At 37.2% G+C, this 25,542-nt stretch overlaps 3 protein-coding genes across 9 annotated transcripts in view; 2 read left to right on the plus strand and 1 right to left on the minus strand.

Annotated features, from left to right (window-relative positions):
- On the plus strand, window positions 1-9,039 carry u2surp (U2 snRNP-associated SURP domain containing). Of its 6 annotated transcripts, none has more exons than XM_056364135.1 (26): window positions 1-85; window positions 913-1,011; window positions 1,116-1,230; window positions 1,379-1,503; window positions 1,606-1,676; window positions 1,804-1,892; window positions 2,040-2,075; window positions 2,182-2,264; window positions 2,528-2,693; window positions 2,876-3,087; window positions 3,491-3,534; window positions 5,239-5,343; window positions 5,447-5,513; window positions 5,654-5,817; window positions 5,963-6,125; window positions 6,235-6,314; window positions 6,411-6,498; window positions 6,612-6,749; window positions 6,852-7,050; window positions 7,138-7,218; window positions 7,366-7,417; window positions 7,526-7,673; window positions 7,766-7,876; window positions 7,961-8,088; window positions 8,201-8,410; window positions 8,542-9,039. In XM_056364135.1, the coding sequence occupies exons 1-26, from the start codon at window positions 11-13 to the stop codon at window positions 8,678-8,680; spliced, it is 2,988 nt and encodes a 995-aa protein (XP_056220110.1). In that variant the 5' UTR covers window positions 1-10; the 3' UTR covers window positions 8,681-9,039. The 6 variants fall into 6 exon arrangements, with proteins under 6 accessions (XP_056220110.1, XP_056220112.1, XP_056220111.1 ...); XM_056364137.1 differs by having other exon boundaries at window positions 8,225-8,410; XM_056364136.1 differs by having other exon boundaries at window positions 6,852-7,041.
- Window positions 9,030-25,542, minus strand: part of acad11 (acyl-CoA dehydrogenase family, member 11) — a 23,839-nt gene continuing 7,326 nt past the window's right edge. For both annotated transcript variants that reach the window (XM_056364144.1, XM_056364145.1), the window contains exons 14-20: window positions 17,638-17,707; window positions 16,629-16,714; window positions 16,416-16,487; window positions 10,328-10,482; window positions 10,065-10,181; window positions 9,463-9,572; window positions 9,030-9,383 (exon numbers count right to left, since the gene is read on the minus strand). In XM_056364144.1, the coding sequence (XP_056220119.1) occupies window positions 9,269-9,383; window positions 9,463-9,572; window positions 10,065-10,181; window positions 10,328-10,482; window positions 16,416-16,487; window positions 16,629-16,714; window positions 17,638-17,707 (725 nt within the window). In that variant the 3' untranslated portion in view covers window positions 9,030-9,268. The remainder of the gene's footprint in view (window positions 9,384-9,462; window positions 9,573-10,064; window positions 10,182-10,327; window positions 10,483-16,415; window positions 16,488-16,628; window positions 16,715-17,637; window positions 17,708-25,542) is intronic.
- Window positions 19,472-24,818, plus strand: ackr4b (atypical chemokine receptor 4b). Its single transcript, XM_056364148.1, has 2 exons — window positions 19,472-19,635; window positions 21,695-24,818. The coding sequence occupies exon 2, from the start codon at window positions 21,701-21,703 to the stop codon at window positions 22,814-22,816; it is 1,116 nt and encodes a 371-aa protein (XP_056220123.1). The 5' UTR covers window positions 19,472-19,635; window positions 21,695-21,700; the 3' UTR covers window positions 22,817-24,818.

A 25,542-nucleotide genomic window follows, 5' to 3' on the forward strand; every position in this document is an offset into this window, starting at 1 on the left:
CTTGTAATCGATGATCGATTTTATTTTAGTTCCACAAAAGATGGCGGACCGAACGCCTGGTGGCTCTCAAAAAGCTAGCGCTAAGGTGAATATACCCTTTGTACTTGCATTAGCTAGGTCTCGTCTGTTGCGATGAAAATGTCAATGACAGTATGCTCGAACAACTTTGAGTATTTTCGTATTTGTAGACTGCTGGAGACAAGAGTTGCAAGTGTGCGCAACGGTGTTAGCTAACTACCAACGCGCTAAAGCTAACCTTTGGCTCTCCGGCCACACTGACTAATTTTGCTAAGCTAACGATTTAGCCACCAGAAACAGGACAAATCAGGGCAGTTGGCCTGAAAATTAATATTGTTCGTACAGCTAGTCAGTGATATTGACATGGCTAGTCTTCAGAACAAAGTTCAGTTGATATATGTTTGAATTAAGAGACATACAATTGAATACTTGGGAACGTGGGCCTTCAGCCTTAGCTTCTTGTAGTAGTCATTCGCCGCTCAATGCATTCTGTCGGTGGCGCTGCAGCAGATACCAGCTTGTTAGGCCTCTGGCTAATTTTGCGTATTTGAAGTTATTTTCCGATGCCTAGCTGCAACTAGACAGAAAATATGCAGAAAATGCAACTTGCAAAATGACCATCAAATGTCTGGCCGCAAACTACGACACCCATTTTCAATGTAGTATGAGTTGCGTGGTGTCAACATAAAAACCCCCGCTTAACTTACCTGTCAACATATTCGCTGCCACTCCTTAGAAATCATCCGATTAATTATAATAATAATTACTACCACTCGAGAAATGGTCATATTTGTGTTGGCCTTATTTGTGTTATATGCACCAATCAAGATTTATATGTCTATGACACTGTGAAATACCTGTTGAAAGTAAACCTAGCTTTGTTTACATCGGCAGGCGCTACTTGAGAGCAAACTAAAGTCTTTCAGCATTGGCAAGATGGCAGTGGCAAAGAGGACACTAAGTAAGAAGGAACAAGATGAAATAAAGAAAAAAGTAAGTTCGGACTTCCTTTTCGAGTTAGTCTTTATTACCTGTGATAATATGCGAGATGCTTTTCAGTAATTTAATCAATGTGTATATTGAATTCTGGTGTTCAGGAGGATGAGCGGGCAGCGGCAGAGATTTATGAGGAGTTTCTTGCTGCTTTTGAAGGAGGAGGGGAGGGCAAAGTCAAGGCCTTTGTCCGTGGTGGTGTTGCGAATGCAACAAAAGGTACAGCATTTACATGTTTTTTTTTTTTTTTTCCTACATGGATTGCATGACATGTGAAACCACAAGAGCTGACATGTTTTGACCCGGAAAAGTGAAATGATAATGCAGTGGAAGTGAAATTTAGAACAAACGTTCTTTCTCCTTTCAGAAGAAGCAGCTGCTGATGAAAAGAGAGGAAAGTTGTACAAGCCCAAGTCACGTTTTGAGACCCAAACAAAAAGTTTCTTGCCTTTGGAAACCCCGCCTCAGTTTTTAGCATTAGACAAAAGACATGTAAGTACTATCACAGTCAACAAGTAGCCTCTTTTGTTTCTGCTGTAGTAAGAAATGCTTTGTTTTTACTGTGCTGATAATATTTCCACATCTGTGTTACAGCCTTTGAAGAAAGGTAATGAAAAGGAGAAGAAGAAGAGCAACTTGGAGCTCTTCAAAGAAGAACTTAAACAGTAATCTTTTTTTCTTTTCTTTTTTTAAACAGAATTTTAGAATTTTGATGGTGCCTTTAAAAGTACAAAAGTTGCAATAATTTAAGCATAATTTGCACTTAAATGTACTTTATGCTGTTGCCTACAGAATACAGGAGGAAAGGGATGAAAGACACAAGATGAAGGGACGTGTTAGTCGTTTTGAACCTCTCTCGGGCATGGACGGAAGACGCTCATGTAAGTGTCTTTATGCTGCATGTTTGTATTCCATGTACTAACTTGGCCTGGAATGGCCCTGTCCTGCACACCTTACTCCACTCCCCTACCCCCCTTGTCCACTTTTGCCCTGAAACAAAATTTATACTGCTTTTCTGCTTCTTTTAGCGGATGGTTCTTCAAGAAGAAACCGTCCGTCCAGTGGTAATTTTGACTTAATATAGTGGCTGTGAATACCTTCATCTTGCTAAGAAAATAGCTTGTCCTGTCAGACAGCAGTAGGAAATTCTTCTCTCTTCTGTCTCTGCAGTTTTGGATGATTGTGCTCCAGGTTCCCATGATGTTGGAGACCCATCCACTACTAACTTGTATCTGGGAAACATCAATCCACAGGTAAATTTGCACACAAACAAACAGTATATGGTGCGGAGAACAGAGATGCTACAGCACTGACTGACATGCCTTTGCTGTGAACAGGAGGATTTAATTTAAATCTCATGCTTTGCTTATGGACTGACTAAATTCCAAGTTAAAACATGCTGCTTATGCCATTTATTTAAATTTGATTATGTTATGCAAATATTTACTAAGTGTCCAATTATGAAGAAGTAATTTTTCTGTGTATAGTCACTGTATTTATCTTTTTTATTTTGTAGATGAATGAGGAGATGCTGTGTCAAGAGTTTGGCCGATATGGCCCGCTGGCCAGTGTGAAGATCATGTGGCCGAGGACAGACGAGGAGAGGGCTCGGGAGAGGAACTGTGGCTTTGTGGCTTTCATGAACAGGAGGGATGCTGAGCGAGCACTCAAGAACCTAAACGGTACAAAGCTGCGTTTCTTTATAATATATGTGTGTGTGTGTATATATATATATATATATATATATATATATATATATATATAGTGTGTGTATATATTATATTATATTATAATATATTAAAGAGATGACATACTTTGATTCTTTCCAGCCCTTGTAATATATATTTTTTTACTGCCATTGCAGGAAAGATGATAATGAACTTTGAGATGAAATTAGGATGGGGCAAAGGTGTGCCCATCCCACCCCACCCCATCTACATCCCTCCTTCCATGATGGAGCACACACTCCCACCGCCTCCCTCTGGCCTTCCCTTCAACGCACAGCCCCGGGAGAGGCTAAAGAACCCCAATGCTCCCCTGCTTCCTCCACCTAAAAACAAGGAGGAGTTTGAGAAGGTAACTCAACATGTCAGCCTAGGTTTTTCTCATGGGTTATGGCAGTGTTTTGTTAATTCTGCTGGTGAGATGTTAGCCTTTGTAATGAGCAGTCAGTGCAGGTATTGAATCTAGTTTCTGTAAGTGATAGATTTTGTCCTGTTCACTGAATTAAATTAGTTCCACTATGTATCAAAGTGTGCGTATAATGAAATGTTAGTGTGTGGAAACTGCTCAGTGTTACAGAGAGGTGTTTATGGTTAATGAAGTGTCAGAGGTGTGTGGCCTTTAGTAAAACTGACAGCAGTAAAGGAAAGTTGTTGTCTTTTTGCACTTTTAAATGCATTTTACATATTTTTCACCTGTTGCCTTTTTAACAATACTCACGTTCTATGTTTATTATCTGATGTGACTTCATATACAGACTCTGTCGCAAGCCATAGTCAAAGTGGTTATCCCAACAGAAAGGTACATGTTTTTCTTTTTTTAAATTGGTGTTCAAACTTAGAAAAAAACATCCCATAATGAAGCTAAAAGTTTGATCAGTTGATCACTGCATGCTACAGGGGGCTGGTCAGTGTGGGTGAGCAATGGTTGAGGCAATTGTACGATGTCCTCATATTAGTACATAGAATAATAATGACTGACAAGTTTGTCGTGTACCGTGCTCTCTCACATCCTACCATCATTCATATTTCTTCTTAAGTATGTAGCGACACATCATTATAGAGCTTATTTAATGTGCTGTGTAGACAAAAATCATGACTTTAGCCCATCACAGTTCCACTCCATACATCAACATGTAATTGTGTTGCTCAGCTGTAGTGACATGATATTCTACCACATACATAGCCTGCTGATTCTAGATCTGTAGTTGTGAAAACATGCTTTCTGACCATTGCTCACTCAGACCGTCTACCCCCTTGGCCTCTGTCACCCTATCGGGAGCTCAGTAAATCTGGCCCCTGCCAACAAATCCAAACCTGCCAGTATTAGTCTTTCTATGACCTTTGACATTGGCCTTGGTGAGCAGCACAAGTTGAACTGTCTGCAGCAGCGAGGGACCTGAAAAGCATCATGGGATGGATTGGGAAAGTATACTGAATTTTACCCCGCCATTGGTACGATCGGCTCCAATACAAGTAAATGTGATCTGTGTTGTCAAATGAAAGACATCCTTTGTCTTGTTGGCCACTTTAGGCTTATTGTATGCAGCCTGCACCATGTATCGCCCCAAATTTGTCACAAAAGAACTCTAGTGATCCCATTTGCACTGTATTCAGTCATTCCCAACAGCACCAATAGATAACATGTTTAGCCTATTTAGGCCAACAATCCTATACTGCTTTGGTTCTTCCTCACTTCACTTTAGTCAGGAGATGAGTGGGAATTGAAAGGCACTGCATTGACAAAACGTTTTAGCTAATGCAGTGTCTTGTCAATGTCTTGCTCCTACTTTCCCAACTTCTTCAGCATCATTTGTTCCCCATCTTGTGAAATTGAATCTAGGAAGTTTTCAAAGAAGGGGTCGAGGCAGTGCAATGTAATAAAAGCCTGTTGCACTGTAGCCTTAAAGAACACAGGCATGAACTTCATGATTAATTTTGTAACAATTTATACACAATTTTAAAAATTCTGATGTTCTTTGATTTGTTAATTAATTCTTAATTAATATGAATGTTTCACTGACATCAGTTGTGTTTTTATTAGATTTGGCAGCATTTATACATTGATGTCCTACATAGGCCCAGAGGCATAGTCACAGTTGCACTTAATTTATGCCTGGTCATGTGACACTCTACACTGACGGTTGTTTGTTTATTAAGATATGTCTCACTTCGTCCTTTATTTAAATCTTAGCAATAGTAAATTGGTAATAGATATTGTAAATCTTTGGCCGAGTCATTTAGGCAACATCTTCTGCCAGGTACGTTATAGCAAGTATTATCATGGCCCTGCACTACTTAATTATGGCCTACTGTACGTGACGGCAGCAGCTTTGCCCTGCTGCACTTCTTTGTGAAACACGTGTTATGTCTTTGGATAAGGCTGTTTTGAGTGTCAGATAACCAAGCATAAATTAATCTTTAATAGGCAGGCTTTTTTTTTTTTTTTGTGCTCAAAAATCAGGCCAGTCTGAATCTGTTTGCTTTAACTGTGTTTTTCTTGTAGGAATTTGCTCTCTCTCATCCACCGAATGATCGAGTTTGTGGTGCGTGAAGGCCCAATGTTTGAAGCCATGATCATGAACAGAGAAATCAACAATCCCATGTACAGGTAGGAGCAGTTGCACATCAGAAATGTATTAACTGTTATCATTCTAGTGGTTAAAGGCTGTTTTTGCTGAGTTATGATGGTTTTTACTGTCTTTTTCTTCCAGGTTTCTATTTGAGAACCAGAGCCCAGCGCATGTATACTACCGGTGGAAGCTCTACTCCATACTACAGGTTTGATGCTTATGTTTAAAGATTCCTTGAGTTCAGCACAAACTGTCATTGGCATCCAGCCCAAGTGGAAGAAAAACATAAAATTCTGGGATCAAAGTCCAGAAGGTTTTGATATTTACTTAAATGTATTATTTTGTCAGGGTGAAGCACCAGGCAAATGGCGGACAGAGGACTTTAGGATGTTTAAAAATGGCTCCTTGTGGCGTCCGCCTCCTCTCAATCCATACCTCCATGGTCCTTATGATGATGGTGATGAAGAAGAGGAAGAGGAGGAATCCAGCAAGAAAGGCTGCTTGAAAGAAGAGTAATGCTTATTTCTTGACAAATGTCATAATAAATTATGTTACTAGTCCTAAACTGCATAATCATAATTTGTTAAACTGTTAAAATGCCTTGCTGTTAATGTACCCATAATTGGAATTTTGCTTGATGGTCCTCCATCTCTGCAGAGAGCGGGACAAACTGGAGGAGATGCTCCGTGGTATGACTCCCAGGAGGGGAGACATCGCAGAAGCCATGCTGTTTTGTCTCAGCCACGCCGAAGCTGCTGAAGAGATTGTGGAGTGTATCACAGAGTCTCTCTCCATTCTCAAGACCCCTCTTCCCAAGAAGGCAAGTCATAACACAGAGCCAATAACTTAATGTCAAATTTTATGGTAGACAGTTGCCTGAAAACATTCTGGTATAAAATTACTTCTAATTTTTCTCTTTGACATTTCAGATTGCAAGGTTATATCTTGTTTCTGATGTGCTGTATAACTCTTCTGCCAAAGTAGCCAATGCGTCTTACTACAGAAAATAGTAAGTTGTTTAATTAATATACTTTGACTACATTAGGATACCTAAGTCACTGCTTAATGTTTTTAATCCTCTTAACTCTTTCCCTGTTCTCAACAGTTTTGAGACAAAGCTCTGCCAGATTTTCTCAGACCTCAATGCAACATACAAAACAATACAAGGCCACCTTCAGAGTGAGAACTTTAAGGTAACCGAATGTCAATCACTTCTTGTTAAGTAAAGTGAACATGTTGGATAATTTCCATAGTTAGTAACCCAGGTCACTCAACCATCCTTGTCTTGTTTTCTTCTTTGTGGCAGCAACGAGTAATGTCATGTTTCCGGGCATGGGAGGACTGGGCTGTATATCCTGACCCCTTCCTTATCAAGCTGCAGAACATATTTCTGGGTTTAGTTAATCTCTCTGCAGAGAAGGAACCTGCAGGAGTCGTTGTGGAGGTAAATGATTGAACAAGGCTTCACCATTGTAATACTTTATAAACCTATTCCATCAGTTACTTAAGTCCCAGCTTGATTATTTTTGTGCTGTCTTTGTCCCAGCCTGAGCCAGCAGAGGACATTGACGGGGCTCCAATAGGGGAGTATGTAGATGGCACTCCACTGGAGGATGTGGATGGGGTGCCGATTGACGCAGGGCCCATTGATGGGGCTCCAATTGATGGAGCCCCCCTGGATGACCTTGATGGTGTTCCTATCAAACCCATGGAAGAAGACATAGATGGAATACCTTGTGAGTGGTGTAGGTACTTATATTGAATATCATATGTGGTTGTTGTTAATGATGTATGCAGCAGTGACCAAGTGTCTTCTTTTGATGGTTCTATAGTGGATCAGTCCAAGGAAGCGACCTTCAAGGTAGCACCCTCAAAATGGGAAGCAGTGGACGAGTCAGAGTTAGAAGCTCAAGGTGAGATCTTTAGGTTGCACATCACTCAGTTGTAATGTATGCACACTTTGTACCCAAATTATAGTATGGATAGAATGATAGCCATACATGTGAAATTGGTTTTACATTTACCATTGTGCCATTTCTTGACTTTTGTTTGCTCCTCAGCTGTGACAACCTCAAAATGGGAGATATTTGAGCAGCCAGAAGAAACAAAAAAGTGAGTTTTGTTTTGTGTGTGCCATCTTGTCGTTTAATGCTCTTACACTGCAAATACCTTGGTGCACCCTTAACTTTTTTTTATTATAAACTGTTTTCACCTCTTAAGAGATGAGGATGACAGTGATGATGATGACAGGAGCCCTCGCTCAGAAGATAATCAGAGCTACTCCAACCCCATTAGAGATGACTCCGATATTAAAGCCAAAATGTCTGAAATGAATGAGGAAAAACGCACCAAGCTCAGAGAGATAGAGGTAATTAAAAAAAATGCCACCCCCCCACACAACATGAACCAACATAATTGTGATGTTTTGACCATTTTGCTTTTATTGTATTGTTCACCAAGGTTAAGGTCATGAAGTTCCAGGATGAGCTGGAGTCTGGGAAGAGGCCAAAGAAGCCTGGCCAAAGTATTCAGGAACAGGTGGAGCATTACAGGGACAGACTACTTCAAAAGGTAATGAATGAGGCTCTGCAGATTTTACCAAATATTATAATAAATACAGGAATTAAAGTCATTTATTGTGTTCCTTTACTGTAGGAAAAAGAAAAAGAGAAACTTGAACGGGAAAAAGAGAGGGAGAAAAAAGAGAAGGAGAAAGCTGAGGCACGGTTAAAAGACTTGAAGAAGGAAAAGGAAAAGGAGGACACGCCAACCAGGAAAGAGAGGTAAGGCAGGTTGGAACGTGGCATCAGGTTCATCAATCACTAAAGGTGTCGTTCTAGTATATCGGAATGAACTTCATAAAACATGGGATTTGTTTAATTTCCCATCTGACAGATATTTGTCCCCTCCGGTTGATAGGAAGCGGCGTCACAGTGGGTCACCAAGCCCGACACGGAGTAGTAGCAGACGAGGCCGGTCTTCCTCGCCCCGTTCAGAGCGGTCAGAAAGATCAGAACGTTCTGACCGATCATACTCAAAAGACACATCTTCCCGCTCTTCCCATAAAGACTCCCCTCGATCCAGCAACAAAAAGTCCTCTAAGAGGTAAGACAGTCTGTCAACTACTAATGTTATTAGAACTTTTTTTGTACCCTTACATTTTACCACCGCTTAATTAATTGCAGTTAGGGAGGTTTATATGTATAGATGTAATATGTATACGTTTGTCCCACTAGATCTCCCTCATCACCTCGCACACCCAAACGATCGAGGAGGTCGCGCTCCAGGACGCCCAAGAAGTCAGCTAAGAAGTCCCGTTCCAAATCAAGGTCTCCTCACCGGTCTCACAAAAAATCAAAGAAGAGCAAACACTGACACGTCTTTTCATTTAACCTCCTCCCCTCTCATTTTTCCCTTCTCTGCGCCGTGTTGTATAAAAGATTGACTGAGTGATTTGGCAGCTGAAGATCTCTGCCCAAACATTAATGTATAGACAATGAAGAGTGGAGGGTATTGCATGGGTTACCATCTGGTGTATCAAATGGATGGGGCCATTGCTGTTTTATATTGTACAAAAAAAATGTGCTTGTGTGTCCTGATTCCCATCCACCTCCCAGTGGAATTCATCCATGTGGTAGACCACACCCATACAGAGTGTGATGACAATAGTCTTATATTCATGCTGTCATTTTCTGTTTTTGTAGTTCACATTAAAAAGAATTCCTAATAAACAAGTGTCATTTTTAATCAAGTATAATACTGTGACATGTGGAAACTGTCTATAATTTACATGTGGTGGATTTCGGTAATTAAATACTTATTTCACAAGACTAAAAACACTCCATCCTGGCAGAAAGATCATGGGAAGTGAAAATTTTTCTTAAGGCAAAAATGTTATTGAAAAGTTTGAAAAAGGCAGTGTAATAGTTTTTGCAATTTAGTGAAGCTGATGTGACCATTACTTTACAGTTTGGCTTGTGCCTTCCTTAGCTGATCCCTGAGTTCTAGATGAGCAATGGAGGAGAGGTGCACCTCATCTGGTCCATCAGCAATGCGCAGAGTCCGCACATATGCATACCTGAGGAAGAATAGAAGTGTTGGTGTCAAAAAGGTGATTTATTTTATGCATATTCTCATTTGTAACAGAGAATACTCACATCTGTGCTAGTGGGAAGTCTCCAGACACACCTGCACCTCCATAAACCTGTATAGCACAGTCCACCACCTTACAGGCCATCCTGGCTGCTGCCACCTTAATCATAGCAATCTAAAAAGTAGACCAGTAACAGTAAAACCTGTAGCTGTGTCCCAAATCAATATTACATATTAAATCTAAGCATACTTAACATCTATTGTATTGTTTGTACACACTGGAAAATGATAAAGTACGAGTATAGTTATAACAGTTTTCATACTAAAAAACTCCTGATTTAAGAGTGCTATTTACGTAATCGGAGATGAGGGAGTTGCTCACAGCTGTAAAAAAACAAACTAATTGCAGATGGTAGTGAAACAACTAAAAGTGGTTAACTTTGGAAAAACAGTTTTACTGTCACATTATTAAGTTTAACTGACGGTGTCTCGTAAGTCAATGTAACATCCGACAGGAAAAGTATAATTTTCTGTAGGTATAAATTGTTTAAATATGACTTGTAGTCTAACAGCAAAAGCAGTTTGCTATAAACATTAGCATGTACTGTTTACAATTAGGACAGCATGTGACTATATCCAAAAAGGAATAGCAGACTAACAGTGTTACCTGTTTGCGAGCAGCCTGGCTACCCGCTGTATCTAGTGCATGAGCAGCATGTAGAGTCAGCAGGCGGGTCTGTTCAATCATGAGACGACACTCTGCTATCCAGTGAGCAACAACTTCCTATGCACACAGATAACGCAGATATTTACTCAAGTTGTGTCTAAAAAATCTGTCCACTAGGTGTCAACAGCAGGAAAGAACTCAACACATGCTGCCACAGCCCTGAAATTCAAGTTGGAGGAATCTGTGGTTAGAAGTTCACTTACATGTTGGTACAGTTTTTTTCCAAATGTGTGCCTGGTAGCAGCCCGGTGACAAAGCAGCTCCAGTGCCAACTCTGACAGGCCAACAGCTCTCATACAGTGGTGCAGCCTGCCTGGCCCCAGACGACCCTGGGCAATCTCAAATCCCCTGCCCTCTCCTGGAAAAGAATGCACAGGGGGAAAGAACCCACAGAAATAACAGAAAGTAATACCATGACTAATAGAGGACAGAAATTGGAATTAGGAATTGCATTCTGTGCTAGTCACCCTATACACGTAATTTTTGTGTGTGGACAATAAATCTGGGCTTAACAAAGACAAGGAATCATATTGTATATTTTTATGGAATTATAGGTACTATGACGTTTTTATGCCTTACATTACTATTACGTTTTTGTGACAATTTTATGCCTTACTATACTATGAATACTTTCTGCCTTTTTATACTGTGACGTTTTTAAGCCTAACTAAACTATGATGTTTTAGTAAGGCATAAAAAGGTCATAGTATAGTAAGGCATAAAAAGTCATAAAAACGTAGTATAGTAGGGCATAAAAACGCCATAGTATAGTAAGGCATAAAAATGTCATAGTATTGTAGGGCATAAAAAGTCATAAAAACGTCATAGTATAGTATGGCACAAAAAGTCATAAAACATCATAATATAGTAAGGCATAAAAACAACATAGTATAGTAAGGCATAAAAAGTCATAAAAACATCATAGTATATAGTAAGGCATAAAAACGTCATAGCTTAGTAAGGCATAAAAAGTCATATAAACGACATAGTATAGTAAGGCATAAAAAGTCATAAAAACGACACAGTATAGTGAGGCATAAAAATGTCATATTATAGTAAGGCATAAAAAGTCACAAAAATGATACGGTATAGAAAGTCATAAAGAAACGACACAGTATAGTAAGGCATAAAAACGTCATAGTATAGTAAGACATAAAAAGTCATAAAAACGACATAGTATAGTAAGGCATAAAAATGATATAGTATAGTAGGGTATAAAAATGTCATAGGATAGTAAGGTATAAAAATGTCATAGTATAGAAAGGCATAAAAAGTCATAAAAACGATACAGTATAGTAAGGCATAAAAATGTCATAGTATAGTAAGGCAAAAAATGTCAAAAATCATCATAGTATAGTAAGGCACAAAAAGTCCAAAAACATCATAGTATAGTAAGGCATAAAAACGACATAGTATAGTAAGGCATAAAAAGTCATAAAAACATCATAGTATAGTGAGGCATAAAAACGCCATAGTATAGTAAGGCATAAAAATGTTATAGTATTGTAGGGCATAAAAAGTCATAAAAATGACATAGTATAGTAAGGCATAAAAACGTCATAGTATAGTAGGGCATAAAAATGTCATAATATAGTAGAGCATAAAAATGTCAGTATAGTAAGGCATGAAAATGTCATAGTATAGTAAAGGCATAAAAATGTCAGGGTAGTAAGGCATAAAAACGTCATAGTATAGTAAGGCATAAAAAGTCATAAAAACGACATAGTATAGTAAGGCATAAAAAGTCATAAAAACGACACAATATAGTGAGGCATAAAAACGACATAGTATAGTAGGGTATAAAAATGTCATAGTATAGTAAGGTATAAAAATGTCATAGTATAGTAAGGCATAAAAAGTCATAAAAACGACATAGTATAGTAAGGCATAAAAACGACATAGTATAGTAAGGCATAAAAATGACATAGTATAGTAATGCATAAAAAGTCATAAAAACGATACATTATACTAAGGCATAAAAATGTCATAGTATAGTAAGGCACAAAAAGTCAAAAAACATCATAGTATAGTAAGGCATAAAAACGACATAGTATAGTAAGGCATAAAAACGACATAGTATAGTAAGGCATAAAAACGTCATAGTATAGTAAGGCATAAAAAGTCATAAAAACGCCATAGTATAGTAAGGCATAAAAATGTCATAGTATTGTAGGGCATAAAAAGTCATAAAAACGACATAGTATAGTAAGGCATAAAAATGTCATAATATAGTAGAGCATAAAAATGTCAGTATAGTAAGGCATAAAAACGTCATAGTATAATAAGGCATAAAAATGTCATAAAAACGACAGTATAGTAAGGCATAAAAATGTCATAGTATTGTAGGGCATAAAAATTCATAAAAACGACATAGTATAGTAAGGCATAAAAACGACATAGTATAGTAAGGCATAAAAAGTCATAAAAACGACATAGTATAGTAAGGCATAAAAACGACATAGTATAGTAAGGCATAAAAACGTCATAGTATAGTAAGGCATAAAAAGTCATAAAAACGCCATAGTATAGTAAGGCATAAAAATGTCATAGTATTGTAGGGCATAAAAAGTCATAAAAACGACATAGTATAGTAAGGCATAAAAATGTCATAGTATAGTAAGGCATAAAAATGTCAGTATAGTAAGGCATAAAAACGTCATAGTATAATAAGGCATAAAAATGTCATAAAAACGACAGTATAGTAAGGCATAAAAATGTCATAGTATTGTAGGGCATAAAAATTCATAAAAACGACATAGTATAGTAAGGCATAAAAACGACATAGTATAGTAAGGCATAAAAAGTCATAAAAACGACATAGTATAGTAAGGCATAAAAAAGTCATAGTATAGTAAGGCATAAAAAGTCATAAAAACAACATAGTATAGTAAGGCATAAAAAGTCATAAAAACGACATAGTATAGTAAGGCATAAAAACGTCATAGTATAGTAAGGCATAAAAAGTCATAAAAACAACATAGTATATAGTAAGGCATAAAAACGTCATAGTATAGTAAGGCATAAAAAGTCATAAAAACGACACAATATAGTGAGGCATAAAAACGACATAGTATAGTAGGGTATAAAAATGTCATAGTATAGTAAGGCATAAAAATGTCATAGTATAGTAAGGCACAAAAAGTCAAAAATCATTATAGTATAGTAAGGCACAAAAAGTCATAAAAACGATACAGTATAGTAAGGCGTAAAAATGTCACAGTATTGTAGGGCATAAAAATGTCATAGTATAGTAGGGCATAAAAATATCAGTATAGTAAGGTATAAAAATGTCATAGTATCGAAAGGCATAAAAAGTCCTAAAAACGATACATTATACTAAGGCATAAAAATGTCATAGTATAGTAAGGCACAAAAAGTCAAAAAACATCATAGTATAGTAAGGCATAAGAACGACATAGTATAGTAAGGCATAAAAAGTCCTAACAACATCATAGTATAGTAAGGTATGAAAATGACATAATATAGTAATGCATAAAAAGTCATAAAAACGTAGTATAGTAGGGCATAAAAACGCCATAGTATAGTAAGGCATAAAAATGTCATAGTATTGTAGGGCATAAAAAGTCATAAAAACGACATAGTATAGTAAGGCATAAAAACGACATAGTATAGTAAGGCATAAAAACGTCATAGTATAGTAAGGCATAAAAAGTCATAAAAACGACATAGTATAGTAAGGCATAAAAACGTCATAGTATAGTAAGGCATAAAAAGTCATAAAAACAACATAGTATAGTAAGGCATAAAAAGTCATAAAAACATCATAGTGTATAGTAAGGCATAAAAACGTTATAGTATAGTAAGGCATAAAAAGTCATATAAACGACATAGTATAGTAAGGCATAAAAAGTCATAAAAATGACATAGTATAGTAAGGCATAAAAACTTCATAGTATAGTAAGGCATAAAAAGTCATAAAAACATCATAGTATATAGTAAGGCATTAAAACGTCTTAGTATAGTAAGGCACAAAAAGTAAAAAATCATCATAGTATAGTAAGGCACAAAAAGTAAAAAAACATCATAGTATAGTAAAGCATAAAAACGACATAGTATAGTAAGGCATAAAAAGTCATATAAACGACATAGTATAGTAAGGCATAAAAAGTCATAAAAACGCCATAGTATAGTAAGGCATAAAAATGTCATAGTATTGTAGGGCATAAAAAGTCATAAAAACAACATAGTATAGAAAGGCATAAAAACGACATAGTATAGTAGGGCATAAAAATGTCATAGTATAGTAGGGCATAAAAACGACATAGTATAGTAAGGCATAAAAACTTCATAGTATAGTAGGGCAAAAAATGTCATAGTATAGTAGGGCATAAAAATGTCAGTATAGTAAGGCATAAAAACGTCATAGTATAGTAAGGCATAAAAAGTCATAAAAATGACATAGTAAAGTAAGGCATAAAAAGTCATAAAAACGACATAGTATAGTAAGGCATAAAAACGTCATAGTATAGTAAGGCATAAAAAGTCATAAAAACATCATTGTATAGTAAGGCATAAAAACGTCATAGTATAGTAAGGCATAAAAAGTCATAAAAACATCATAGTATAGTAAGGCATAAAAACGTCATAGTATAGTAAGGCATAAAAAGTCATAAAAACGACATAGTATAGTAAGGCATAAAAACGTCATAAAAACGACACAATATAGTGAGGCATAAAAACGACATAGTATAGTAGGGTATAAAAATGTCATAGTATAGTAAGGTATAAAAATGTCATAGTATAGAAAGGCATAAAAAGTCATAAAAACGATACAGTATAGTAAGGCATAAAAATGTCATAGTATAGTAAGGCACAAAAAGTCAAAAATCATCATAATATAGTAAGGCACAAAAAGTAAAAAAACATCATAGTATAGTAAGGCATAAAAACGACATAGTATAGTAAGGCATAAAAAGTCATAAAAACGCCATAGTATAGTAAGGCATAAAAATGTCATAGTATTCTAGGGCATAAAAAGTCATAAAAACGACATAGTATACAAAGGCATAAAAACGTCATAGTATAGTAGGGCATAAAAATGTCATAGTATAGTAGGGCATAAAAATGTCAGTATAGTAAGGCATAAAAACGTCATAGTATACAAAGGCATAAAAACGTCATAGTATAGTAGGGCATAAAAATGTCATTGTATAGTAGGGCATAAAAAGTCATAAAAACGACACAATATAGTGAGGCATAAAAATGTCATAGTATAGTAAGGCATAAAAATGTCATAGTATAGTAAGGCATAAAAACGTCATAGTATAGTAAGGCATAAAAACGTCATAGTATAATAAGTCATAAAAATGTCATGGTATAGTAGGGCATAAAAAGTCATAAAAATGACATAGTATAGTAAGGCATAAAAATGTCATAGTATTCTAGGGCATAAAAAGTCATAAAAACGACATAGTATACAAAGGCATAAAAAGGACATAGTATAGTAAGGCATAAAAACGTCATAGTATAGTAGGGCATAAAAATGTCATAGTATAGTAGGGCATAAAAATGTCATAGCATAATAAGTCACAAAAATGTCATAGTATAGTAGGGCATAAAAAGTCATAAAAACGACACAATATAGTAAGGCATAAAAATGTCATAGTATAGTAAGGCATAAAAACGTCATAGTATAGTAAGGCATAAAAATGTCATAGTATAGTAAGGCATAAAAACGTCATAGTATAGTAGTGCATAAAAACGTCATAGTATAGTAAGGCATAAAAACGTCATAGTATAGTAGTGCATAAAAATGTCATAGTATAGTAAGGCATAAAAACGTCATAGTATAATAAGGCATAAAAACATCATAGTATATAAAGGCATAAAAACGTCATAGTATAGAAAGGGATAAAAATATAATAAAAACGACACAGTATAGTATGACATAAAACAACATAGTATAGTAAGGAATAAAAAGTAATCGTGTGGCAAATGTTAAAAAAGTCCTAGTATAGTAAGGCTTAAAAATACGCCATAGTACAGTAAGACATAAAAATGCCATAGTACAGTAAGGCATAAAAATGCCACAGTATAGTAAGGCATATGAACGACATAGTAAAGTAAGGAATAAAGTAATAAAAAACGTCATAGTATATTAAGGCATAAAAAGCCATAAAAACAACATAGTATAACAAGGCATATGAACATCATAGTATAGTAAGGACATATTCTAGTAAGGACCCCATGGCTATCAAGGGGGGGCCATGGGGTCCCTAAGCAGTCGCTTAATTCGCTCATGCATTGGACTGGCCTTGAATACAGTCTTACCTAGAATAATGTTGGAGGCAGGAACACGCACATTTTCAAAATGTACTTCAAAGTGTCCACCATGGATAGCGTCTGAGCACACAAACGGGGTGAAAATGGTTACATTTGGCGAGGAAAGCAGATTTGTCATTTTGTGTGCAAAGAGATAATTAATATACGGGAAAAACAGGAAAACATAAGTACATGAAGTTGTAATGACAGGTATAATCCTACCATCTTGTCCAAACACGGTGAGTGGTCTGACAAGCTTTACACCTGATGTGTCCATAGGTACGAGGATCATACTGTGTTGGTCATGCCTAAGAAACAAATTTATAAACAGGGTTATTTCACTCTCTTTGCAAACACAGTTGGGTGTGTGTTTTGTTACATTGTTGTGGCAACAAAAGAATGAAAAAATGTATTACATATCTTGGGTGTGGTTGTTTCAGTTTTACATCCCAAATGCTCATAACCAATGAGCTTTGGATAAAGATTAGTGCCAAATACATGTCAACCACAAGATTTAACTGACAACAAGATTGAAAGATGAAAACAAGATTAATTTGATACATTGTTCTGCCTTGTGATACAAACCTCAAGGTAGAAACACTAAGCAGTTATTAAAATGCATGTGCATGCTGGGAAGTACACCCTGCCCCTAAACAAAGTCCATTTCCATTATAAAAGTAGAACAGAGGAGGTTCAGTGGGAGAATTAGCCTGTCAAATACAGTGCAAAGGTGCACACACAAGCACAGAAGCATTTAAATATGAAACAATTCATATAAAATGTGAAGAGTACCATTGAATTGGTAGAACTGGAATATTGCTAACATAAATCCTGGGTGGCACTTTATATGGATAGTCTGCCTACTGAGATTTTTTATATTTGTATTTGTAATATTTCAAAAGGTTATTAGTTGAGATTCAACACTTCATCTGTTTTGCTGACCCTAACCATTACATGGTTTAACAATTGTTGGTTGAATATTTGTTATTACATGGTTGAACATTAGAATGTTGAATCAAGATTAGTGAAATGTTACAAATACTCTAAACTCTGTGGGCAGACTGTCCAAATAAAGTGTAACCCAATCCTGGAATAATAAAACCTGTGGTTAAAAACATCAGAAGCCTGAACTCTTGCACTAACACAGAAAAAGTATCTTTCTTAAATTCCCAAACACCAGAGGAGGAAACAAACATGCAAGTATTCTTCATCACATGACTGTTCCACTGACCTGCTGCTAACATCCTGAGAACTGCTCCTGCCCATCACAATGGCCACTTTGCATTGGGGATTGCCAGCACCTTTTGGGAACAGTCAGAAATCCACTGATTCATTTGTATTCGTGTCTTGTTGGGGACTCACTCTGTCCTTAACCTTTCTATGACCAGAGTGTGGTTCGGAAACTGACTGGGAAGTACCAAACACGAATGTGTAGTGAGAGATTTATGGCACGAGAACGGCCAGCTGAGAAACCCACAGGTTGAATTATATTTTGGAGTTTGATTCTTTCACATATAATAACTTTCAGATTGGAGAGAAGCTAAAAAAATTATGGATTATGCCATTTCTGGAAAAAAAAAAAAAGATTATTTTATTGTGAAAAAATATGCACCCTGTACAAAACTCCCACTAGAGAGCAATGACAATGTATATAGATATTATAAAAACAGATACAGTGGACTTAGAATGATGATGTGATTTGTTTGATAACCAGATAACTGCAGTGCACACTGTAATACTGACCAAATGCAGAATACTTTGGTATTTCCCTAGCTGGGAGGCCACTTTCAGAGTAGACAGACAAGGCAAACAGACAAAGTGGTCTTTGTGGCCTTGGATCCCTAAGGCACAGTCAGGGTGACCAATGGTCTGCCTTCCTGTTTATATTTCCGTCAAAACTGTCCCCTAAGGACAGGACATATGGACACCAGACAGCTACAGACGAGACATCAACAGTGGCTGAATAATCACTGTATGAGAATCACAGCAGGAGTACATGTGAACACTGAAACAAACGCAATCTGACAGATGTTTAGCCTTCAATGTTTGTTTCTGCAATCACAGACAGTTTAAATCATTATGCTTGCACTGTAACAAAAGCATAAAAACTTTACACCCAACTCCACCCAAAACCCACATATAGGAAGGCCCGTTTGGCTCGGGGGCAGGTTGGGTTTTCCTGTGAACCCTTACATAAGATGATAGAGGCTGAGCCCTGCTGTCATTCACCAGTCCTGCCCATACATGTCTTATCATCACAGGAATGAAAATAAACCTCCCAAGTCCAAGTGTAATCCATTTTCCCGAGAAAATGACATCCAAATATTTCATGTTGCTACATTTTTGAAAATCTTTGTCAGTTTGACATACTACAAAAACTAAAGCTTTTTTTTTTTTTTTTTTGCCAAAACAGTTTGACTTCAAAATTTTTATGGAGGCATGCTTTTATTTATTTTTTGTTCCCAAATCCTTTTGCTTTGGTGATTTTATTAATTCATTTATTTATATACAGATGCATGAAGAGAGAAAAATAGAAACGAGAGACATTAAAAGTAAGTTGACCATTTTTGAGGAAGCTGAAATAAGGAAACACTATTAATAAGAAAAACAAAAGCCATGGAAACCAAAATACTGTGCATCATTCAATAAAATCATGTTAAAAGTATCTAAAATAGAAGGTTTAGTCCACAGGATCTTTGCTGATGTGAATGAGGTTGGTAAACAATGCACACAACATTCCAGCAAACTTCACAAACAACACAAAAAGCTTTATAAATGGGACAAACGTGATCTTTTCTTGCACATACATAAACAAAAGGGCAGCTGCCAGGGCACTCCCTGTGTGACATCAAGAATGGGAGATTAAGTTCACAACTGATCTGAGATTGAAAAACAGCTTCTCTCTGCAGTTCTTTGCTCAGTACAGCATATAAAAACAAACAGAAGTTTTATATCTCTTCTTTTTATACATCCGTCGTGCTAAATCACACACACACACACACACACACACACACACACACACACTTGAATGGAGAGCTACGTGGTGGAGTGTGAGCAGTGCAGGGAATGGGGCGGGCTGAGGCAAAGAGATCAGTCACTTCAGTCCCGCAGTGCATACAACTTTTCTCCTCAGGATTCACAACAACTGCTTGTGTGTGATTGGGGAAAAAAAAAAAAAAAAATAAGGATTACTATCATCAACCAATCTCACTGAAGGAACAGACACAAGGTAAGAAAGTCTTATCAACTTTAAGTTTTCAACTAAAAAAACAAGTCAAACTATGACAAGACTGTAAGAATCTTCACCATGTTATGTACTGATGGACTTTTGTATGAATTGTTGTTAGGGATTTAGGTTTTTTCTAATGTTATTTTATATGTTTGTATTGTTAATTTTAAGTTAAGAAACTAGGCATGCTATATTTTACATTTTAATCATCACCATGAAATATATGGAAAAGTATTGTGCCTTGTTTTTAGTCTAAGGTTCACTTTAGTGTTAGATGAACAGTCAAAGTCCTGGACGTTTTATGACATCATTATAACCATAGGGAGGTAGTCAAAACAAGCTAAACCTGTTGCATTTAGCTTCCCTGTTTATGTTTGTCTCCTAATTGTTTTGCTCTTTGTAAAACAGTTTTCTGATCAGTAACATGACCAAAATACATCATTATTATTACACACCGATCAGCCACAACATTTAAACTGGTAACTGATTTTAATATTATGGTTGGTTGTGTGTATCTACTGTATACAATATGTACAGTGGGGTCCAAAAGTCTGAGACCCATTTCCCGATGGAAAAAACTGTCTCACACAAACAAACACACACGCACGCACACACACGTGGGTGGGTGCACATGTGTGTGCACAACTAAATTTACTGTATATATACAGCATTCACAACATTAAAACCGTTAACTGGTATTAATTATTGTGGCTGATCAGTGTAAGCACTGTTATTTTCACTTATACCTCAGCTGTCAGAATAAATGGCACTTTTGTCTCAGTGATTTTACTGATATCTATATCTTTTTATTAATTTCATCCAAATGTAAACAAAAATGTCACTCCACTACTAAAATCTAATACTAATACTAAAAAATGATTAGGACTTTATCTAAATTTAACTTGTGAATGCCGAATAAAACCAAATAAACAATCAGTATAAAAACATAAAAACTTAACTAACCTAATATGCACCCCTTACACATGAGGAGCAGCTGTTGACAGCAGTGGAATACTTGACATATTTCAGTGTTAAAATGAACATCTGTTTCAGAACTCCTGTTTCTCCCATGCAGGAGATAATGACCTATTATATAACAAACCTGGAAGTGTTTCATAAAACAACTGTTGTACTCTTAGCAGCAAGAGTGATTTGTCAAAACATTCCTGAGATGCAAAATATTCGGTGCTTAATGTCTTGGTCTCCAGACAGGAATTACACCCTGTCACGTAATGTGTTTTGCTGTTGGATTTCAGTTTCTTAAATTCCACTGACTTCCACAGTGAATTGAATACAATACAAAATATATCTACCGGACCAAAGTGTAATTATTAAGTTCAACTCAGTTTGATCGTGATGTTCCTCAATCCTTCATCTGGAATGAACAACTGGGGAGGGGGATGTTAACGACACAGTGAGTCTGGATGAAAGTCTCACTCCAATGGGAGTTGAACAATAAAAGCAACATCCTAGATTTGAATCTGGCAAGAGACCTCAGCTACACTTGCATTTTCATCCTCATCTCTTCCTCCACATATCTCCTGACATTCTTGACTTTTGACTCTCCTACAGGCAAATACCATTAATTATTTAAAAGAAAGAAAAGAAATTGGAACTGTACACATGGGTCACTGTGTTCACTGATCAGATAACAGCAGTAAAGCTGTCATTTCTTATGTCTGTAGATCACTTATTATCCAACAGAATGCAAACTAACTGAACTCAAAAGTACTGTCGGTTTTTTCCACAGAATTGAGTTCAGCAGGGTTATTCAAGCCCACACACAATTCAGACAGACAGGGCTTAGGTTCATTAAGGAAACCATGCAGGAGAGATTCCTTTGACGCACAATACAGAAATAACTCCTCATTCCTGTTTCTGATGAAAAGGTGTTCATGGTTTACACTGTTGTTGTTGTTCTGTTAAGTAACACAGAAGTTATACTTTTACACAATGGACTGATTATATAGTCCATAGAATGTATCACAACATGAGCAATTAAAAACAGGTTAAGTGAAAACAAATGCTTCCCTAAACGGTACTCTTTTTTTCTGTACAGTGAAAAATGGAAGATTTCTATTATCACGAAGAGGAAGAATCCAGCTTAAATGACAGTTACGATTACAGTTACGAACACAGTGTCTGTGACAAAGAGGCAGTGCGCTCTTTTGCCAGTGTCTTCCTCCCAGTAATCTATACCCTGGCTCTGGTGGTTGGTCTGGCTGGGAATGCCCTGGTAGTGGTGGTCTACACATCACGGATGCGACTACGAACCCTGACAGATGTGTGCATCCTAAACCTTGCCATTTCAGACCTCTTGCTTCTCTTCACCCTGCCCTTCTGGGCAGCTGATGCTGTCCATGGCTGGAAGTTGGGTACGGCAGCCTGCAAGCTCACCTCCTTCCTCTACAGTACCAACTTCAGCTGTGGCATGCTGCTGCTGGCGTGTATCAGTGTGGATCGCTACCGTGCTGTAGCCCAAAATCCAACAGGCAGGACTGGGACAGGTTCCCGGGTAAGGAGACAATGGCTCCTGGTGTGTCTGGTTTTGTGGGCTGTAGCCAGCTTCCTGGGCCTTCCCGAACTTATCTTCTCCACAGTGAAACACTCCCATACCAGGGTGGCCTGTACTGCCGTCTACCCACACAGCATGGCTCGACCTGCAAAGGCTGCCCTGGAGCTGCTGGAAGTCACTCTTAGATTCTTGGTACCTTTCTTGGTCATGGTCGTGTGCTACTGCTGGGTAGGGCGGGCGCTGAGCCAGGCAGCTGGGGTGCGAAGAGACCGGAAATGGCGAACCCTGCGAGTCCTTCTGGCTGTGGTGGCCATATTCCTGCTCACCCAGCTGCCCTACAATGTGGTCAAGCTGTGCCGAGCGATGGATGTTATCTACATCCTTGTTACCGACTGCGATGTCAGCAAGGGCCTGGATCATGCTCTTCAAGTGACAGAGAGCCTTGCACTGACCCACGCTTGCATTAACCCTGTCCTCTATGCCTTCATTGGATCCTCCTTCAGGGGACATGTCCTCAAGACTGCCAAGCGCCTTGGACAGCGACTCAAGAGACACCCAAGACACGTCAATGAGGAGCCGGCAGTGGAGATTTCACTCAACACATGCACTCAAACGCAATCCCAGTCTGGTTCAGAAGACCAAGACACAAGCACCTTCACTATTTAAGCCTCAAAACACATTTATTTTCTCATAAGCACCTGTACAAAATTGTATGTCTATGTATATATATATATATATATATATTTACACATCTTTATTATCATCCACGCTATGTCAATAACCATAATTATAAATTTTTAGTGTAACAAACATACACTGTATATGTAAAGTGAGTCTATATGCACTAAACAAAGTATTTTGTATAAATGATTTTCAGACAGACAGACAGACAGACAGACATGCTACTCTGGTTCCTCACGACAAGTCCAATTCAACATTACAGTCTACGCTGCCTCCATGAGATCATCTGCATCTCATTTTATTACATCCTGTGGCTTTGGGTTGGGTTGAGGGGTTGTTTGATTGCACAGCGGATGACACATTGAGAAAAGAAACATTTGGCAGATGAAGACAGAACAGCAAGGACTCCTCCATGCTATCAAACCAATGCACAGTGCTGTGTTTCGTGAAGGAGCTTTAAGCATTAATGGTGTTTTTAATCAAATCAACCATATCTCTTTTTTTATTTCAATAATATGACCTTGAAAGAGCAAACGTTTTGTAGTGGAGTGCAATCCATAGATTTATATAATGACATAACATTTCAAATGGAATATAAGTGCTCTCTCCAGACTACTAAAACTGGTGACTTTCATCCTTTCCCCTTTGAAGTTACTCAATGCCATCATATAACATTATGCTCAAACTAACCCTAATATCAAATGTAGGCTTAGGGTGTTGGATGGCCACAGTTCAAAGAGTTGATGGTGCAATATTCAAACTTGTTTACACTAGTATGGCTAGTTTCCTGACCATGTTTTAAAACCTCTAACCATAACACAATGTCATTGTTTACCATTCTTTCCATTTGCTTTCAGCTTTGGACAAATGCATGATGTAATGAATGTAATTTGCTGTACCTGTTAGTCAGCCTATTTCCCCCCATAATACCTTACAGTTCGGATATGTGGGAGCTGGATACTGTTCATACTAGGCGTGTCTGAGCAGAGACACAAAAATTAGGTTACACTTTCAACAGTCTCTAAGTAGAGGAGTGACTGGTAACCTTGGTAATGCATGCAAGTTGCATGTCACAAGACTACTGGGATAAACAAGGAAGTTATAAATCTTGTGTGACCTCACTTAGTTACATATCAACAAGCATTTCATTGGAATTCATTATGTTCTAGCCCAGATGTACATTGGCTTTTTTCTCAAACAGGAAATGATAAAGTAAGTATTGGCAGGCAGTACATGTCTCACCATTAAACTATAACATCAAATGATGATTATTTTACTTAATGATCTTAAGTTGCCCTAAAGAAAGCCAAAATTATTAAGATGATTCCATTTCACAAACAACTACTAATAATGTTATACATGTGTACATTATCTGTGCTTTTATGTGTATTTGGAAATACACATTCCTATAGCTTAAAGAGAAAAGACTGAAGGTCTGGGAATAATTTCAATACATTTTCAAGCCTATTCGGCAGTCTTATAGCTTCCACACCACAGAGGTGCACTAACAACATCTGTAAACCCTCCAGTCTCACTGCTCAGAGTTTGCCACAAACAACTTTAGAGAAAAGGGGAAAACAATGAAGAAAACTGTATCATTTCAGGTTATAGGCAACATTTACCCAAGTGGATAGGACTATATTTCCAGTAAGTTTAATTCGATACCAAGTAGCAGTCATTCCAAAGAAAGCTACTACAATGTAATGTGGGAACTGTTGTGTAATTATGATAATGGCATACAGCATAAAAACCAAAGATGAGAATTCTTCACTTTCCGTTTCTCTTTGGGAAAAACTTTATAAACAAATTCTCCTTTAGGGGAATCGTGAGGGCTGCCAAATCCCTTGGACAGCTGCTGGGAAACACCAGTAACACGTCAAGGAGCTGGCAGTGGGCGCTACATTTTGATACTTGGAAAGAACGAGTTACCATAGCAAAACATTTTCCTTTAACGTAATTTCAATTAAAAAAAACTAAAGAAAAAACATTGCCTGGCTTTACTTTCCTCTTGTTGTAAGTGATTGTCTGGACTTCATGACTTACTGCAAAAGCACAAAACTATCCATTTTCCTCTCCTGAAGAATACAGTTTGACACAAAAGCATCCACAGGTCACACCAAGTATGAAACAGCCATCAACACATCAACATTCTTTCGTAGCACAGAGAGATATTCATGCTGGCAGAGGCCATTCACACAACCCCAGAAGATTTGTTTTCTACTGATGGAAAGTTCACGTCAAAGAAAGAGAATTGTTCAAAAAATACGAACTACACACCTGCAGTATAACATACACACCGTGCACCTCATGAAAACAACATTTTGAAAGTGAAAATTCTGTTCATTTTTGGTAAATAATAGCACTGTATGTTTTTAATGACAAGGAGAATTTCCCTGCAGATTCGACAAAGACAAGGAAAACAACAGGCCACTGTTTTCCATTGAACTGGGAGTTAAAACCTCAGACCACATCCTTGTCAGAGGAAACATCTGGAATATCTTTCATGTTGTAATGACTGGAGAGGTGCATGATAAAAATGTAAAAAAAAAAAAAAAAACTAATAGGAGCTTTAGATATTCAAGCAATAACTTAATTTAATCCTTAATATCCAAGGCTTACTTTTAGAATGGTGACTTAGAGCCAGTCAGTGGGCAAGGAGTAAACTGCATTGTAAATCAGAAGAATACTGACTCATACATGACTCATAGATT

This window comes from Seriola aureovittata, chromosome 20 (assembly GCF_021018895.1).
Source record: "Seriola aureovittata isolate HTS-2021-v1 ecotype China chromosome 20, ASM2101889v1, whole genome shotgun sequence".
Classification (NCBI taxonomy): domain Eukaryota; kingdom Metazoa; phylum Chordata; class Actinopteri; order Carangiformes; family Carangidae; genus Seriola; species Seriola aureovittata.

Excerpts from the sequence above, each read along its gene's own strand:
- ackr4b (XM_056364148.1), top strand. The coding sequence starts at position 21,701 with ATGGAAGATTTCTATTATCACGAAGAGGAAGAATCCAGCTTAAATGAC.
- u2surp (XM_056364135.1), top strand. The coding sequence starts at position 11 with ATGATCGATTTTATTTTAGTTCCACAAAAGATGGCGGACCGAACGCCT. Across the intron at positions 6,499-6,611 it reads TTCAGAGTGAGAACTTTAAG|CAACGAGTAATGTCATGTTT; the intron begins GTAACCGAATGT and ends TCTTTGTGGCAG. Across the intron at positions 7,877-7,960 it reads GGGACAGACTACTTCAAAAG|GAAAAAGAAAAAGAGAAACT; the intron begins GTAATGAATGAG and ends CCTTTACTGTAG.